General features: G+C 33.6%; 1 protein-coding gene across 1 annotated transcript in view; it reads right to left on the bottom strand.

The window, feature by feature from the left end:
* The window catches only part of LOC120626136 (orexin receptor type 1-like), a 77,335-nt gene that overhangs the window by 19,996 nt on the left and 37,997 nt on the right, over window positions 1-19,342 (bottom strand). The window contains exon 2 of the mRNA XM_039893438.1: window positions 10,258-11,093. Within this exon, the coding sequence (XP_039749372.1) occupies window positions 10,258-11,004 (747 nt within the window). The 5' untranslated portion in view covers window positions 11,005-11,093. The remainder of the gene's footprint in view (window positions 1-10,257; window positions 11,094-19,342) is intronic.

Below are 19,342 nucleotides of genomic sequence, written 5' to 3'. Positions count from 1 at the left end.
TTCTTTATTATCTACAAGTATAGATACTAATATATAATTGCTATTGAAATATTCAATATAACATTTTTAAATATGTTATCGTTTCAATGGTTTTTAAGATGTGCGGATAATATGATATCATAAATGATTTTAATTAACGTCGAGGCGGAAATTATATATATATGTACATTTATTAATATTATAACATATCGTCATTCTGTAATAAAAAACCGTATAATATTACAAAGTATACGATGAAAAAGGTAAACGGCCGAAACCTATGATTTTTGCGCGGCTTATCTTTGTAATCCGTCTTAAGAAGTCGTTCACACAGAATTAGATGAGAAAAGCTTTCATAAAAGTGCCCGTGACGCGTGAAAACAACTTGAGTGCTGAGAAACGAACTGTAGAGCATCAATTTCGAAATTTTTTGAACGAACTGTGCAATATAGAAAAAGTTAATTAGATTATTAGTTTACTCCATCATTATGGAATTACCGCCAAAAGTGCAATGGGGTAAGGTTGTAATCCCCTTTTAATCGTAAAGCCAGTAAGTTCCCGTCGATTTTGCGTCGGGGTGTTATAATGTTGACGTGCCTGTGTGTATGGGATGAGTGTGTGTCTGTGTGTTCATAAGTGTGCGTGCGCATGGTTGTGCGTGTTCAAGCGTGTGCGTGCGCGTGGTTGTGTGTGAGCGTGTGTGTGTGTGTTCATGCGTGTACTTACACGTTGTTGTGTCTGAGTGTGTGTGTGTGTGTAAGTGTGTGTGTGCCTGTGCGTGTTTGTGTTTGTGTGGCTGTGTTTATATGTGTGTATGTGTGTGTATGTGTGCGTGTGTGTGCCTGTTTGTGCGTGTTAGATGTAGCATCGTACCTCCGGAACACCCAAATGAATTGAGCCCACTGCATTGAAGCATGCGTGGAGTGTATAATAATGTACTTTTTTATTGTGAAGGGAAGGGTGCATTTAACGCAAGCTTCGGAATATGTAATGGGAATACCGACTAAAAATATGTCACCGTGCATTTAAAACAAGATAAGCTAAGTTTACCTCCAATATTCAGCACTCTTAATAAGGTAGTTAGAAATTCTGTGTGACCGTATAATACGCTTGTAATGATGATGATTATTAAATACGACAACACCTTGCAAAACAACTAAACAAAATGGCAAAGTAATCTTTCTCGTTTATCAACAACATTGACGTTTGCCAGTATTAGTTGTTTTTTCGACGTAAAAGATAAAGTTTGAAAGTAGGTTAGGGGTAGCTGTCATACCTACAGGTTAGCTTGTTACGATCTTAGACTGCATCATCACTTACCACTTGGGTGGGATTGCAGCCAAACGCTAACTTGTAGTGAAGTAAAAAAAAGATTATTTTTTCTAAGTTCTCTGAAATCCAGCAAATTGAATTTTAACAAATGTACTAGTCCATTTCACGATTGTGGTAAACACGAATTGTTTGGCACTCCATTTAGCAAAATAGGTTTTGTAATGTATATAATATGTGTGTAACGTATTGTAGATATATATATATAATGTGTATTTATAGATATTGATTATGTAAAATACATAATTATGGTTATATATGTTGTTATTTGAGTTTTTTTTTCATTTTTAATTTTATTTTCCGTACTTATATTTTTGTACCCTGAGTCCTGACCCTATACTGTAACCATTGAATTAAGAATATCATTCAGCCATTATTGTATGCAGTGCATTGTGTCCAAAATCAGTGAAAACGCCCCGCGCACGTCTCATTTTACACCCTCGTGTTAGCTCACAAACTTTATCCCATTTTTTGGTAAACGTTTAAAACAATAAAAGTAAAATAATTACTGACAACTGCAAAATGGTATGAAGTTACTATCCCTTTGTTCGAGTAACACTACTAAAGTGGAGTGGTTTTTAATGCTTCAATATTAACCGTGTATACGGTTTCTGAATGTCCTTAATTCTGTAACTGTAACTTGAACTGGTCCTCTGATAGGTTGCCTGCTAGAATTTAGGCGGGTTTATCGCTTGTTAGCGATAAACCCGCCTAAATTAACTATCCACCTAATATTTGTTAATTATTTCTTTTGAATTTTTTATAATTGTTAATTTTTTATTACGTTTTGGAGTACAATAAAGTGTATTGAATGAATAAATAAATAATTATTTATTCATATATATGAACACACACTCATGTTAGGATAGCAACTTTTTAATAAATGCATATGAAAGAGTATATGTTGTTAGTCTTTCGGTTAAATCGGACTAAGTCACTGGCAAACGCTTGTATAAAATACATTGCGCTTTCCCTACTTCGGTTATGTTAAGTAAAGCTTCAACAAGTTTTTGAACTTCGTAAAAAGCCTTCGCGACAAATTACGATTAAAGTCCCGTAGAAACTATGAATACTTGGGCGCTGTGAATCGAACTACTTGGAAACATTTAATTTTTCTTAGGTTTCCCTTTAACTCGCAATAATCCTTACTAATATTATAAATGTCAATATAAGTTTGTTTGTTACGCTTTCACGCAAAAACTACTTAACCGATCCTCATGAAACTTTGTACACATATTCTTGGAAGTGTTAGAAGTAATATAGGATCCTTTTTATTCCAACATTAAGCTCGGTTCTTTTGGGAGGGGGTAGGAGTGTTTGATGATTTTACACCATAACTCCGACAAATTTTAACCGATTTAAATAATTATTTTTGTACTATAGAGGTTATAATAGGTGTTTTTGCCCAAACTGTGGTTGGAGATAAAGGACAGAACTCCTCATTGGACAGCAGCAAACCCCTCATTTAAGTGGGAATCGAACCCACGGCCTTTGACTCGGAAAGCAGGGTCGCTGCCCACTGCGCGAATGGCCGTCTAAAATTACGATCACATGAGGCTTAACACCTACGCCTTAGGTTGATGGAGACAAGGCGGCACTTTGTGGGACGCGTTGCACGCCCTACGAGTTATTGCTCTGTTTAAAGGTAATGATTCGTCAGTTACCATCAGTGGTTAATACTGCGATACTAATAAGTATAACCCACTTTTGTTTCTACCGGCGCTTTATTAAAATTTAAGAACACATAAATGCTATTGCAACTAAACTATGACACGAGTAGTTAGATGAATTCCCTAGCGGACTTTTTTGTAGATATATTTAATTAAGTAATAAATTTTTTTATATGCATCATCAATAATATTCTCAGCGACCAGTCAGTTACCATCAGTGGTCCACTGATGGTAACTGCTTGGTCGCTGAGAATATTGCGAACTGCGAATATCGCAGTATTAATCCGAATTCAGATAAAGTTATATTATAAAGAGTATTTATATAGCAGTAAAATACTTTTTAATTAGCTCCAATTGGCCATTTAACTTCGAATTTATCGCAAGTTTAATTAAATTAACAATTTTTATTAGACAACACCTAAGCAAACCAATTCTTTTTAGGTTGAAAAAGTTGTATTTAAAAATAATACACTTCTTATAAATATCTGTAGAGCTACAATAACATTGAATGCCACATATCTTCCAAATATACCGTTCCTACCATAAAACCAAAACAAACGCGGACGATACCGCGGGCAATAGCTAGTAATACATAAAATAAGAATCACCCATAGGGACGGTAGTCTTGGCTACCTGAGTCTTTAAGTCTTTTTTATAATTTTTTAATAAGTGGATGCCAAAATTAACGTCATAAAAATTTCAGTTTTGGGATAAGGCAGAGTTGTTATAAAAACTCTTGGCTTATCCAAAATTACCAGGCGGTTTTTGTCAACTTGCATTGCAAAACAGATCTTCACGAAAAAGCTTTTATTTAAACGGGATAATAAAATAGGCTGTGTACTAATACTACAGCCTATTTTCAAACTGAAACACCAATTATTTAATTAATTGGTGTAATATTTTTTTTTAAATCGAAAGTTCGTGGAAATATTGGTGTTTATTTCCACGAACGACTTATTGTATCATATCGACGATTTCTCGATCTCAACATCATCTTTATATCAACCCATTACCGGCCCACTACAGGGGTCAGGGCCCGGGTCTGCTCCCACAATGAGAAGGGGTTTAGGCCGTAGGCCATCACGCTGGCCCTGTGCGGATTGGTGGACTCCACACACCTTAGAGAACATTAATGAGTACTCTCAGGCATGCAGCTTTCCTCACGATATTTTGCTTCACCGTTGAAGCAAGTGATATTTTGATTGCTAAAACGCACATAACTAAGAAAAGTTAGAGGTGCTCGCTGGGTTTCGAACTCGGCACCCCAAACGTAAAGTCGAAGATCTACTCTCTGGGCTATCACCGCTTCACCTAATTTTATTTTGGTTTGGTATACTATATCTAGTATAGATTACCCAACAAGACTTTAACTTCCAAGGCATGTGCATTTACGCCACGTTGCCGCAAAGATGTCGACAAAATCCGAACATGGAATATCCACTTTTGCTCGTCACTGCAAAAGTTCAATGATGTTTTTGAACAAACAAGCGGCGCCGCTCGATTGAACAATAAACACTGATTGAACAACAAAATAAAAGTTCGTTTTCAAAGTAATCGATTTCAAAAGCCACTGCAAATTTATCAGAATGTGTTCCAAGGAGTCAATATTGTTTATGTTTATTGGAGCTGGTTGGAAAAATTCCTTAACATCTTCATCATATCAACCCATTACAGGGCACTGGTCTGCTCCCACAATGAGACGGGGTAAGGCCTTAGTCCAACACGCTGGCCCAGTGCGGATTGGTGGACGTCATTACTCTGATTGCAATTTTTGCTGGTAATCAACTGACATCAACCCTACCCAAACCCTACGGGAGGTTTAACCTATAACCACCTATTATATTGCCTTAGTCACCTCGTACGATACAAGACGCCTCGAGAGAAGGGATGGTGACTACTGTGTTCTGATCTGCTTTCATCATTAGACACAAAACAACTATCATGATTGTATATTTTTATTCCTTAGCATTCTAAATCAGTCTGTAATAAGCAGCAGTTCCTTCAGTCATCGATTTTATTTTTAAAGTATTTAAATTTAATCGTTCACTTAAATATTAACTTTTTACATGACCCGGGAAACCTTGGAGCTCAAACAAATATCCTTGCAATCGAAGGGAAAAGCTGAATGTGTAACTTGGTCATGAAACCCATTTTATCCTCGACTTAAATAAGTTTTTATGCCCTTGTAGCACAATCTACTATTTAAAGTTTTTCTTATGTTCAGTTAAAATTTAATCTTTTTTTTGTTATTTCTCCAACATTGTTAATCAGATTAAAATTATTTGGGTATCCATGTGCCATCGTGTTAAACGATTTGAACAACGGTTCGTCGCCCCTCCCTAGTGTCGAGGCTATGACACCTGATATTATTAATTACATCTTCGCAAAGTCTTCATGCGTGAGCTATAATTGACTTATTAATATTAAAGTCTTGTACGTTAAAGTGAAAATGATATTAGATATATACGAAATATTACTTTCGCAGCATGATATCGCAGAGATTAGTTATATAAAGTTAATAAATTAAGTTACAGCCTCAGATTTAAATTTAAAAAATTATAATCTAATATCAATCTCAATTATTAAAAAGGAACAATGGGAGTGAAAATATTTAAATAAATCGCTCACTTACTAAAAAAACATGCTTATTCTTAATAAAAAAAACAAACTTTCTTAAAGATACCCCACTAAGACTAAAACCAAGTCTGTTGCGAAGCATCCGGATATACGTGAACATGCTGAGGTAATTACAGGTTTCAAAAACTTACAATTATTTACATTTGTCAAGCAAATGCCATTTATATATATTAGGATCAGAACGGCTATCAATATTATTTACAAATTTCAGGGTGAATAATAATATTGACAGGCATGTTTTGGGTCGTGTTTTTGATGTAATTTTTAACGAAAGCCATTTTGATGGATTTTGAAGTGATATTTTTTTTGGCGTGTTACTAAAATTAGATAAGACTGAATCAAAAGGAATTAGTAGCCTCGAGGCATTTGAATGATCAAAGAATATATTTAGTGAGTAGTTTTTGCCTATATAATAAATAATAAATATACTAAGACAATACACACATCGCCACCTAGCCCCAAAGTAAGCGTAGCTTGTGTAATGGGTACTAAGATGACTGATGAATATTTTTAGGAATTATATATAAATAAATACTTAGAAAATACATATAAACACCCAGACACTGAAAAACACTTATGCTCATCACACAAACATTTTCCAGTTGTGGGAATCGAACCCACGGCCTTGGACTCAGAAAGCAGGGTCGCTGCCCACTGCGCCAGCCAGCCGTCAAATTATACTCTGACCCCTGAAACACCACTATGCACAAAACGCATGGATCTCTTGCTCCATGAAAAATAAAAATACATAAAACTCACAGCTAGAAAGGTTGTCAAAAATGTATGCAGGCAAAAATGTCATTAAGATAAACTGGTACCGCAAATGAAAATTTTATTGTTAATGAATATTAATTAGCATTGAATTTTTTTAAACAATTTTATTAACTGAAACCATTTAATCTGTAATAATTAAATACGAAATCAAATATGTCAAAGTCAATAGTCAAATAAAGTCAAATTTACAAGAAAAAAAACACACCTGCCATTTAAGCGAGTACGAACCATTATTAAAACTTTAAATATTAAATTATTAAGGCTAAATTATTAAGGCTTTGAACAAATTGCAAACTATAACTGATTTTATATATATAAAACGCAGTTTTCATTTCTTCAGTCTTAGAAAACCAACTACAGTGAAAGCATATTTTTGTTTCGAAATGAGCCTTTGAATTATGGAGATAAGAAAAAAAAAGCTTTTATTTTAACATAACTGCAAATGAGATGTCATTCAGGTTTTACTAAATCTCCTTAGTAATATTAAAAATCGAGTTGAGAAGAAGGAAGACTAATGTTTTCATAATTTGTGAATTTATGTTATAGAATGTAGACAAGATAGGTCCATACTTCTATTAAAAAAATGGTGGCACGTTGCAGTATGTGTTCCTTGTATACCCTGCGAAGTGTTGTTCTGTTTATTGGGTTTTGGTTCGATTGGCCCGGCCTAGTGATCGAACCTAGATCCTCGTGATTTGCAGTCGAGCATGCTTACAACTATAACCAAGCTCAAAGTTAGCCACAACTTTTCTGTTATCACTGGCCCACGTGATCAAAAGAGAACTAGAACAGTGTAATCTAGAAATTTAGTCTTCAGGCACTGAGAAAAACGCTAAGATAAAAAAAACACCTAATAAACTTACTGCTACGCTGTCTGAGGGTAGGAAATTATATTAGAAGTAAAATTATTTTAAGATGCGGAAACGTCTTGTTACGTTGAGTAAATTAGCTTAGCGTTATATACTATTTTTTATAATATATATGCTGTTTATTTAAGATACGTGGAACACTTTATTTAAGATACTTGTGACATTCAATAAAGGTATAGTTCCACTGATATTTTTAAGTTTTGCATTAAAAAATTAAAAGAGAATAAAATATGTATAAAAAGGGGGTTGTTTAGGTGGAATCCTTAAATTTTTAAACTCGCTATAACTACTTGATGAAAATATTAAAACTCCTTGTCAAAAACTCACAATCTTAAAAACATTTAATCACTTATTGAAAACTACAAAATCAATCTAAATTTACAAATACAATTAAGTAGATAATAATTGAAATCTCCCTAAACTAATCTTCATTACAAGAAATAAAACGTAATAACAAAATATTTAGATTTTTTTTGAACCAGCATGCCTTAGAGTTCTGATTGATGCCCACCAATCTGCACTGGGCCAGCGGGGCGGACTACACTCTAAACTCTTCTAATTGTGAAGGACGACCCGTGCCCTTTAGTTAGTCGGCAATGGCTTGTTAAGATGAATATAACATTGAACATATTTTTTTATTATTTATAATTCACTTATTAGATATTTAGTGAATAAGAAGTTTAATGCTCGATGCTAAGGGATTTTAAAAATCTGATATCAGTTTTTTAAATCCCTTAGCATCAGTTCATGTTTTTTAAAAGGCGAGTCTGTAATTAACCTATCTGTTTGGCTCTTAGTAGCCTACAAAATGAACCTATAGCAAGGGCAAGACATGCGACGGTCAGGATATATTTTATAGAATACTTAGGTTCCTATCAGAACTGGTACTCAGATGTTTTACGTTTCAGTATTAACTACAGTACTAAGTTTAAAACTAAAGCTATCAGGATGTTAATAGTATTTAAATACTAGGAGGATACAAACTTAGCTGGGTAATTTTTTTGCGTTATCACCTACTCGCATATTGTGATCAATAAATTAATACACACATATTGTAATATAAATGGAACTAATAATAAAAAGTAAAAGTATATCTCGTCATAGTTCTACTTAATTTCCATTGAGTTTTATTTAGCTTCGTTAGGGTTTATTAAATACTACCAGTACGACGAAGTTATTAAATGGGCTCTTTTAATTTGCAGTCTGTGCAAATTCTCTCTCGAACATTAATTTGGTATGTAGAAATGTTGCTTGAACATTTAGTGTTCTCATAATTCTCTGAAGCCAGAGCTAATTCAAATAGCATTGGTCGTTGCGTAGCGAGAATTCCACTTTCATTTCATAGTAATAATAAAAGTAAACGGACAAAGCAGATGACCTTCCTGATGCTAAGTGGAAAACCATTGCCGCTGAACAGAGCAACACTTCGCAGGGCATGCAAGGAACACGTCCCGCAACTAGCCGTCCTGGGTCAATCAAACAGAGTGTTCATGTGCTTTTTTATCGAGTAACTTAGACAATACAAAGATTACTTATTAATTAAGTTGTTATTACGAAACGCTTAAATCTTTTTTGATTATATTTTAATGCTGCTGTTAAAACCTTTGCTTCTTACTTATAAAAAAAAGAAACAAAACGTCCAACAACCAACTCCGGCAACCACACCCTTCAGACCGAAACACAGCATTGCAACAATGCTGCTTTACGGCACATATAAGCAGGGCGGTCCCCGAACGATCTCTGCCACACAAAGCTCTTCTACTACTGTGTAATACCTAACTTATTATCCCTATCCCTACTAATATTATAAATGTCAATGTAAGTTTGTTTGCTTTCACGCAAAAACTACTTAACCGATCCTCATGAAACTTTGTAAACATATTCTTGGAAGTGTTAGAAGTAATATAGGATACTTTTTATCCCGACATTAAGCCCGGTTCTTTTGGGAGAGGGGATTAAAGTGTTTGATGATTTTACACCATAACTCCGACAAATTATAACCGATTTAAATAATTATTTTTATACTATATCTATATAGGTATATGTGTTTAATTTGGCCCAAAATTTGTGAAGGTCTGATGAATGTGGTTGGAGATAGAGGACAGAACTCCTCAGCGGACAGCAGCAAACCCCTCATTTAAGGCTGAGCGATACTGAATACTTTAATTTTTTAACTAAACTAAACTACAACTAAATTGAATGCCACATAAAAAAACAAAATCAAACGCAGACGAAGTCGCGGGCAACAGCTAGTACCTAATATATAACCTATTGAGTAGCAGTTATGGAAACAGAATATTATAAGATTTCTATAGATACCAACCTTAGAAACATAAGGTCTTTATGCTAGACCGTAATCATATGATCAAAGAACCGGCTATCTACAGTTTATTTAAAGAAAAGAATAATATTTTCATTAAAATAACAGTTTTTGGTTTTCCCTTTCTGAAATTATGTAAAATTTCAGACACGGATTCTCTATTCAAACTCATAAAAGTGCGCTTTTACAGGATTTTATTACTTCCATTTGCAGAAAGAATCTAGAGCAGTAAAATACAATATCTATTAGCGTAGATGAGTGCTCAGAACATTAGGTTTAATGAACTTATTTGCGCTTTGGTAGTTGTAAGTTGTATATATATCACACAGATTTTAATTTTTCATTAGCTTTGTTCCTAGGAGTTCGTTCTTTTTCAATTTCGATTACAAGTTTTTCCAAGGTAGGACGTAAATCCTTATTATCTATAGCACTACACATACAAAATGCATAGGTGATGTTATTTTGCCACTTCTTCATACAATAAAACGCAAACTTTACTTCACAAATAGTTGTAGTCACAAAGCTAAATCTATTGTTTTAAGAGAATCTATTGTTACTAGTTACAGCTGACTTTCTTAGTAATTACATATTATTTATATTAGTAGAAATGGTAAAAATGCATACAAGTTTTTTTTTGCTTTTAAGAACTAGAAAAAAAATGTATAAAAATATTACTCACCTGAAAATAGAGAACAATCCTGCACATTGCGGTACCAAAGAACCACGTCTCCGTTACATCCCAAAGTACAGTTGGAGGCAAGCATATTAAGATCACCATAAAATCCGCCACTGCCAAATTTACTATGAAATAGTTAGTCACAGTTCTCATAGAGTGATTTCTATATACTGCTATGCATACCAGTGCATTCCCGATCAATCCGATTACAAAAACTATCGCATGAGTTGCAATAAGCACCCACTCATATGGTTGAGGGTAAATATATTCGTTCAACATTTCGAAATATTCTTCTTTGGTCATGTTACAATATTCTGGGTCTCCTACACAAGTTTCTTCAGTGAAGTTATCTGCATCAAAAAAATCTGTAATACTGTTATTTTCTATTTCATCTGTTCTGTTAGCTGAAATTTTGTCTTTATCATCCATGTCCTTCATTAAAGTTATTCCATTCGTGACATTAGAAATCATACTTTTGTCTGCATATTCATGTATTGGAATGTTATCTTTAGTTGAATTTAAAGTACTTCTCTTATCTCTTAAATGGTTGTGACTTTTTAGTTTTACTTTATACGGAAAGTCTGTGAAACTTTCGTCTTTACTAATGTCTAATAGATACTTGGTATTGAACATACTATTTAGATCTCTTGAAATGTACTTGTTTAAATTTGACTTCATATTTACACTGTCATGGGCACTTATGTACAAAATGGACAAAAAAATTGCCATCGATATTGTTTTTAGTTTCATGGTGTTAGTTTTTTTATCTCATAGGATCTAAAATATTTATCACTTCACATTTTTAACTCCTCTTCTTTTGATTGTCGATGTTGAAATCTCTGAAAAAAGAAACCAAGCGTTAATAAAATGGGTTTTTACTGCAAAAACATCCGCGATATGAAACAAGATTAAGTAAATGTTTACAGTCCAATGCGTTTAAAAGTCTTCAGCGTGGAATGGCTTAAAACTTTCGTAAACTTTTTAACTTTGCGACATTGGAAAAAGAATGACAGCGCAAACAGATTGCATTAAAAATTAGAAAAACTTTTTAAGGAAAGATTTGTAGCGGGTAACAGCTATTGTAAGGTAAGCGGTGATAGCCCAGTGGGTAGGAGCTCGACTTCGCTTTCGGATAACAAAGTTCGAATCCACTCACACCTAACTTTTCTTAGTTATGTGCGTTTTTTAAGTCATTAAAATATCACTAACGGTGAAAGAAAACATCGTGAGGAAACATTCATGCCTGAGAGTTCTACATAATGTACTCAAAGCGGTGTGGAGTCCACCAATCCGCACTGGGCCAGCGTGGTGGACTACGGCCTTCTCATTGTTGGAGGAGACCCGTGCCCTGTAATGGGCTGATAATGAATTGATAAGATGATGATGATGATGAACTATTGTATGTTATTATCATCATAATATTATATACATTTCAACATAATAAAAAACTGTGCAAAAATTGACGTTTGAAATGATTACATCTCCCTGTCCTTTATATACCTTTCTGGAATTAAAAGAACGATTTTCATATAATAAGTTTCTCTTTTCAATGAAAAACATTGTGTTTATTTCATTAAAAAGACTAATGTTAGTTACTTCGTAAACTAAATCCCATAACGGGTATAAAGTTTCTTAATCTATTAAGTCATGAGAAAACTGCAAATTAACTTAGGTTATTAACTAGAATTTATCCGTAATCTTATCTTGGTAAGCCGTACAACTTCGGACTTAAAGTTATTAAGAAAACTGGTCGAGGACGAGCAGAACATGTACATCCGGGTTCCGTAGTTAAGCTTTACGACATACCGGAATAGTGTAATACATTTCATTGTCATTTTGAAAGAAAAACAAGACAATTTTAAAGCGAAAATAAGGTCATTTTACTTGTCAATATTATAAATTTATTGGCTAAAAGTCTGACTTTTAATAAATTTAGATAGAATTTTACTTAGTCCTATTAAGTGTCTTCGCTAGGGCCATAAACGACTAAAACTAGTTTTTTTTTATAACTATTGTCTAGACATTTTAAGGGTGAAGTAACGTGAGAGGTCACTCTTTAATATATGGTTTACGTGTGTAATAAAGCACACGCCTCACTATTTGTGTAACCTGAATGTAGCTTCTTTTTTGGTAGATGTATTAAGTTTGGTTTTTTTGTCATAGTTGTATTTTACTAATTGTTATCGTATTTTTGGAGAACTCTATGGCAAAGCAAATGATTGGATAATAAAGAACTAACTCAAAGCACAATTTCAAGCTGTGAAATGCAGGTTTTCTTCTCTCTCTTCTGTCTGTCGTGAGATGATTTGCTTAGTGGAAAGACGCCTTGGCCTTGGAAGCAGGCCGCTCCTCTTTTATATCTCATAAGATGAAAAAATTAGTTTTAAATTGTAAAATGATTTTCTTTATTTCGGTTGAATCCGTCTGCCGGTAGAGTTAGACAAACAGACTGACTTGATGTTTCAAAAGGGCGAGTGTGTTTCAATGTAGATAAATACATAAATGCATTTTGAATTTGAATTTGTATTTGACTATCCAGTAGTGTTGCTGTTAGAAAAGTCGTTAAGAATAATGTACGGTTTAATATTCTGAAGATCTAAAAAGTACGCTAAGAAAATGCATTATATGCAGAACTAATGAGAACGTAGTCAACATAAACCCATAAGCTATTATAAACAAAAGTTCTTCGTTTGTAGTGGGATTTTGTAACGAACTTATAGTGTGTTAACGCCTTCATTTTCCTAGTTAAAGCGTTATTATGAGGAAAATTTTCAAAAGCTTTCAATGCTTTGTAGATATTCGTGTCTCGCATGGAATCCGTTCGCTCGAGGGCTTAGCTTCGAGCAGTATTATTTTTATATTACCGTTTCTCTTATTTAAGTATTTATTATGTTTATTTTAAAGAAGTCAAGGTATGACATACCTTGATACAATTTTAATATATTTCTGCTTTTAGCTATTGTTGTAAGCCCAATCAACTCAATCGTTGCCTTTTGATACCTCAAAACAAACGGGTACTCAGATAATTACTCCGATAAATCAACTTTTTCGTGTCCCTATCCAACACTATGTGGGCATATCTTTTTCTTCAACTCACATATTTATTATTTATTTATTTGAGTCCTAGGCCGTAAATTCGATTCCTACAACTGGAAAATGTTCGTGTGATGAACATTAATGTTTTTCAGTGTCTGGGAGTTTATCTGTCAATTGTATAGTAATTACGTATATTATTCATAAAAATATTCTTCAGTCATCTTAGTACCCATAACACAAGCTACGCTTACTTTGAGGCTAGATCAAGAGGCAATGTGTGTATGTTTATTTGATTTTTATTTATTTACTTATATTAGCCATAACCTTTCACACAATCCATTTACATCTTCTCCGTTGTTCCTCTACGTCTTTGTCCTTCCACATAAATGACTAACATTCTTCTGGTAAAATGGTCCTGAAAATTTAAATTTCCTTCCCTCCGCATTACATGCCCATGCCATGCCGGTCTATCACTCTTGTTACTTTGATTAATATAGCAGCTATATATTTTTCATTTCTTTGTTACAAGCATTCCACTGAGAAATACGCAGTAATTTTTAACCACAAAAAATATGCTGAGAAAAATGCAACAAATTTGTCAGGTGATTTTCCCCTCAATTGCTTTCCCTCGTTCTCATTTTGTCAGAAATATACGGGTCTTATTATCACATTTTTTTTAATAAGACTAACCTAAATTTACACTATCAAAATGATGTTTAGTTTATTTCCCTCTATCTGTTTGTGTATCTGATATTTAATATGAATAATTTTATAACATGGTACATAAATTAAAGTGAAAACAAAATAAGAGTCCCTGAAATAAGTTATTTGCCAAAAAGTCTGAACACAGCAATTAATTACAAGCTCTGAAAAAACACTCCACATTATCAAATTGCGTGAAAAAAAACAATTTGTTTTTCTTTTTTCCTTAACGTTCGTGACCTTTGTGTCACCTTTGGAATTATGAGAAACTAAGATAAACATAATATGCTATTGAACGTACTTAGTAGCTATTACAATGTCCAATATGTAGAGTTTTAGGTGAGCTAGCATGCTCATCGAAATTTGATGTTTTGACAAAAGGTATAGTTTTTTTCATCAAATAACCTTTATCTATATACTTCACTAAATAGTATAAAGCGGAGTCGCTTTTTGCTGTCTGCCTGTCCCTATATGTCCTATACCGATGCTTAAATCCTTAAAACTGCGCAAATTGCGGTTTGTTTAAGTAGATAGAGTGATTCATTAAAAAGATTTATATTAAATGAATTCAAATTATACTTTGCACGGTTTGAGTTTATACTACGAGTTAGGACATAGGATTATTTTTATCCCGAATTTTTCATTTTTTATTCAGCTTAGTTCCTTTGGGAGAGGTGGTGAAAATGTTTGACGATTTATCACCATAGCTTTGTCAATAATAATAATAATTATTGGATAATTATTCTAACAGTTTAGCTTTGCCCTAATTTCGTCTAGATCTGATGAATATGATTGGAGATAGAGCACAGAACTCTTCATCGGATAGCAGCAAAACTCTCACATAAGGCTTAACGATGTTCATAAGTTTACAAAGACAAAGTCGTTATTAAAAACTTCGCTATGAACGCGATCCATCTTTAGTTATTCTCAAAAACATCAAGATCAGCAATTTTTTATCTCAATAGCAAGGTCTCATTAATTTCTTTTTCACAAATCACTCCCAAATGTAATTTACGCTATGATTGAACTTCGTTTTGATGACTGAAAAAGGGATTTTAAACTATTTGCAAGCACGTACTTCGAGTTTGGCCGCATCATCACTTAGCGCCCGATGAGATTGCAGTCAAGAGCTAACTTGTAGTTAAATTAAAGATATAAAATCCCTGTTGCCCAGAAGTGGGAAGTAAAATGACGTTTCTTAGTGTTGATTTCTGAATGCAACAAAAGGTCTTACTGCTAAGATTTTACCCGGTTTTTCTCAGTAGACTGTTTTCCGAAATGGTGGAAATTAGAATCTTTACAAACAAACTTGTCGTTTCAAAAGTACCTATAAACTAGATCCGATCAGCAGCCTAACGTTAAATGTTAAAACTTGAAAGTTACGAACGTGTACAAAACTTTGTTTCTAATGGATTTTCTTTGTAACTATGCCTGCGCAATTATGTTTTTCACTCCTCCGACTCGTTTTCTAAAACTTTATTTGAAAAGCTTAGAAAGAGCAAAGCTGCCTAAAAAAGTTTAATGTCATTAGTATTTGCTTAAGTTCCTTTCGCACGTTCCTTTAGGTCTGTGTAATAATTCAATAAATCAATCAAGACATTTATTGAAGCAAAATGGCTTAAATAAGATCTTATTTTATGCATAATAAAGGTATCAAGCCAGGTTTCGTCTACATGCAATATTACAAAATATAAAAATTACCATTATCCTAGACAAATTAAAATAAATAAATGTAAGTATTAATGTTTCATTTAGCTGTCCAAATATTCATTTACACTGTAAAAGCAATTATATAGCAACCAATCAAATTGTATTGATATTGATTTAATTTATTAAGCGTCCTAATTTCTGCTTTAAAGTTCCTGGTAGCCAATTATGCAATTTTATACGCATGCCGTAACATTTTTTTAAAGAAGGAAGATCTGACTTTTTGACGCACAGCTAGTCGTTTGGTGATTTGAATATCCCTTGGGTTTATTTGGCAGATTTTTTTAAATAGTTTATTATTTTTCATTATGATTACAATATAATCTCTCCATAAATGTACATGGAAGACGCAGTTTTTTCAGCTTTCTAAAAAGCGGTTTGCATGAATAGAGAGGTGAGGACAATTTTCCCTCAAGAGGGACTTCTAGAAAATGACAACCCAATTTGACTGGAATTTTTTATTTTGAAGTGAAGTTGCGGGCAATAACAAAATAAGTTATAATTCCCTTGGATTAGAAGTGGAAGGTCGCAAATTCAAATATATAGTAAAGAGCCTTTGATGAATCTTGGCGAGCAACATTTTGTGTTTCCAAACACTTAATAGCCCAAGATCTTCTTATCCGCCGCCGGCCGAATTCCCCAGAGTAGCCGAATTTATTTTGCAGTTTTTGCACAGTAATTTTATCTCGCGCATTTGTTAGAAATCTGTATAACAGACTTCAAAGAGGCAATTTCTTGATTGGAGTTGGTATGTTTTTAATTAACATTTTTTTTCTCCTCTTTTTTGATCATTTCGACCTTGGTAAGATAATTGCACCAATGTTAAATTTATCCTAAGTAAACAAGGCGGACGGAAATTTTGTTTGTGACGTTTGCGAAATGCTTTTTTGACGATTAAATACGCATGAATAAAAAATTACTTTCTCATTGGAATTATCTCATTTCGTTTTTGGCGGATTAAAGTCGTTATCCTCATATTCATATTCTCTATGGAAAAGGACAGCACTACTTTTAAACCTACCTGTCTTTTTTTAGTAGGTCTAGTTGAACAACACTATTACTCTGACCATTATTCTTATTTGCATATATCAATGTTTGGCACTTCGGCCTCACTTCGGGGGGTTAAGTTCGATTCCCGCTAAGTTTTCTAAGTTATGTGCGTTTTATACAATTAAAATAACACTTGCTTCAACGGTGAATATTTTGAGTAAACCTGCATGCCTGAGAATTCTCTATAATGTTCTCAAAGGCGTCTAGAGTCCACCAATCCGCACTGGGCCATTGTGGTGGACTACGGTCTATACCCTTCTCATATGTAGGAGACCTGTGCCCTGCAGTAAACCGGTAATGAGTTGATATGATGATGATGAACAATGATTGTCTGCAAAGCTTGTTTAATCGAAAGAAGTGTGAGAATTTAATGTTTTTTAAAAGCAAAATATGTTTTACTGTCATCATCTTGATTCTGCTGTGCTCAGGCGTTTTTCTAGAATAGAGGGATTTGATATTTAGACGCTGCTCCAATAAGGGTTGGTATGCCATTGCGTCTTTATGATACTTAATAGCATCAGTACAGTATATTATGTCTTGGATACAACATCCAAGTTAAGCTTATTTTACGACAAACTGTTCTAACGTACTTAAGAGCTCACTGGTCGCTACATAACTAGCACCGAGGGTAGGGTGGAGCTGCTATACCATTATACGGATAGAGTTTTAACAACAATTATTGTAAACTGAGTACGAACTAATTGGGTAGCTCCGGAGCATTTGCTGCATTTATATGGAGAAAATATAACGAGTAAGCGAGCGGATGGGTAATCGGAGGCTATGTGATTAATCACCTTCATCAGCATCCTATAAACAATTATTTTATTATTATTATTATTATTATGTTTTATTTAATTCATTATTATTTATCTATTTTTGTAGTTTATTGTTATTTAAGTATTATTTTGTGTACACCCTAACCCTTCTTCTTAACTTTATGTACTTTGGCAGGTTGTCTGGTAGAGGTCGCTTTTAATCGATAAAGCCGCCTTTGTACCTTTTCTTTCTTTCTTTCAATCGTGTTTTTTTGAAGTTAAACTTCTTGACTCTCGACTAGGGAGTAACTCAGATTTTTTCTGACGGAAGTAACGCTTACGTCAGGCGTCGGTGTAGTTTCCGCTATTGAAAAATAATAATTTGAATTGGTCGTAAGTATATGTCATATACTCCACGCTTCTTGACTTATACGCCAGTTAGTGGCAAATATCATTTATAAACGGATCATTTGTGAATAGCAAAGTGAATAAACATTCAACAGTTTAAAAAAAAAACTTTAAAATGCAAAGTTTTTTCAAAATCTCTAAATATACTTGTACTAAAATTTATTAATAATTTATTTATTACATAAGTAATAAATAAATTATTAATAAATTTTCTGACGATTGCGACATTCTATAATATTCAATGACAAAGTTATATTGACATGTGCTGATCTAACCTTCAATTTTCTACTCTCAATTATTCTATTTAACAAATGAAAATATTTATAAAATTTGAATTTTAAATGGAATATAAAAGGAAATAGTAAATATTAAATGAAATGGCGGAGTCCCAGGAACATTTTACTCTTTCATCAATAAATAATAATAAAGTTTTACTTCAATCGCGCGTAAAGGTTACACACACACTGTTTTTTTTTATTGCTTTGTCTTTGGTGTACAATAATGTGTGTTAAATTTGATTTGATTTGATTTGATATAACATTCCACTGCTGGATTAAAAAACTTTCTCAACTGAAGGATTTGCCCGTAATCACCAAGCTGGGCAGACGAGTTGGTGGCCGCAATGGATGGTAGTAGTAACACAGAGAACTCTACTCGTTCTCCGTTCTTTGACTTTCTATAGCTCCAGAAAAACCGCCAATACGTTTCCGGCTTTTGGAGGTTTTTTTTCCGAATAATCCCATATTTAAGTTTCGTAGTAACATCGCCAAAGATAGTTGATTCCACTATTTAATGCGAACCATACAGATGGTGGGAATGTAATTAGTTTTTGCGTCGATCAAAGGAAATGGTAGTTGGTATCAGTTCACGCAACTTTTCAGAACAATCCCTATTATACAGACGATAGAACACTCAGAGGAGGGATCCAATGCGACGTCTCTACGGTGCTCTAAAGTATAAAACTTGTTAATTAGTTCGAGATTGACAACAAGTCGAATGCCGATTTAGAATCCGATCAAGTTGAAGGAGATGGTATTGATATCCCGGTAATAGCAGCACTCTGTATGGGAATAATGCTCGTATGCTATATATGTACATATCGAGTAGTGGAAAATCAAAGGAAAATTACAAATCAGCTGTTACCCGTTTTTTCATTCGCGTAAACAACATCATTCCCTTAACATGCTAAAATGGCTGAACAGATTTTGATTCAATTTGGTCCAAGATAATTTTAATTTTGGAAACAGCATTCTTTTTTGCGCAAAAAACCCACGGTGAATGCAGTTATGCTGTGAAACACACTTTCGCATTAATAATATGTAAAGATATGGTTAGAAGGAGAGAGTAAATGTACTTCTACTACTGTAATTTACTCTCTCCATCTAACGATAATGATAAATTTGCAAGGTTGATTCCATACACATATAAGA

The sequence above is a fragment of the Pararge aegeria genome, chromosome 1 (assembly GCF_905163445.1).
Source record: "Pararge aegeria chromosome 1, ilParAegt1.1, whole genome shotgun sequence".
NCBI classification, from domain to species: domain Eukaryota; kingdom Metazoa; phylum Arthropoda; class Insecta; order Lepidoptera; family Nymphalidae; genus Pararge; species Pararge aegeria.
Note: the sequence above shows the minus strand (reverse complement) of the source record. Positions and strands in the feature narration are given on the sequence as shown.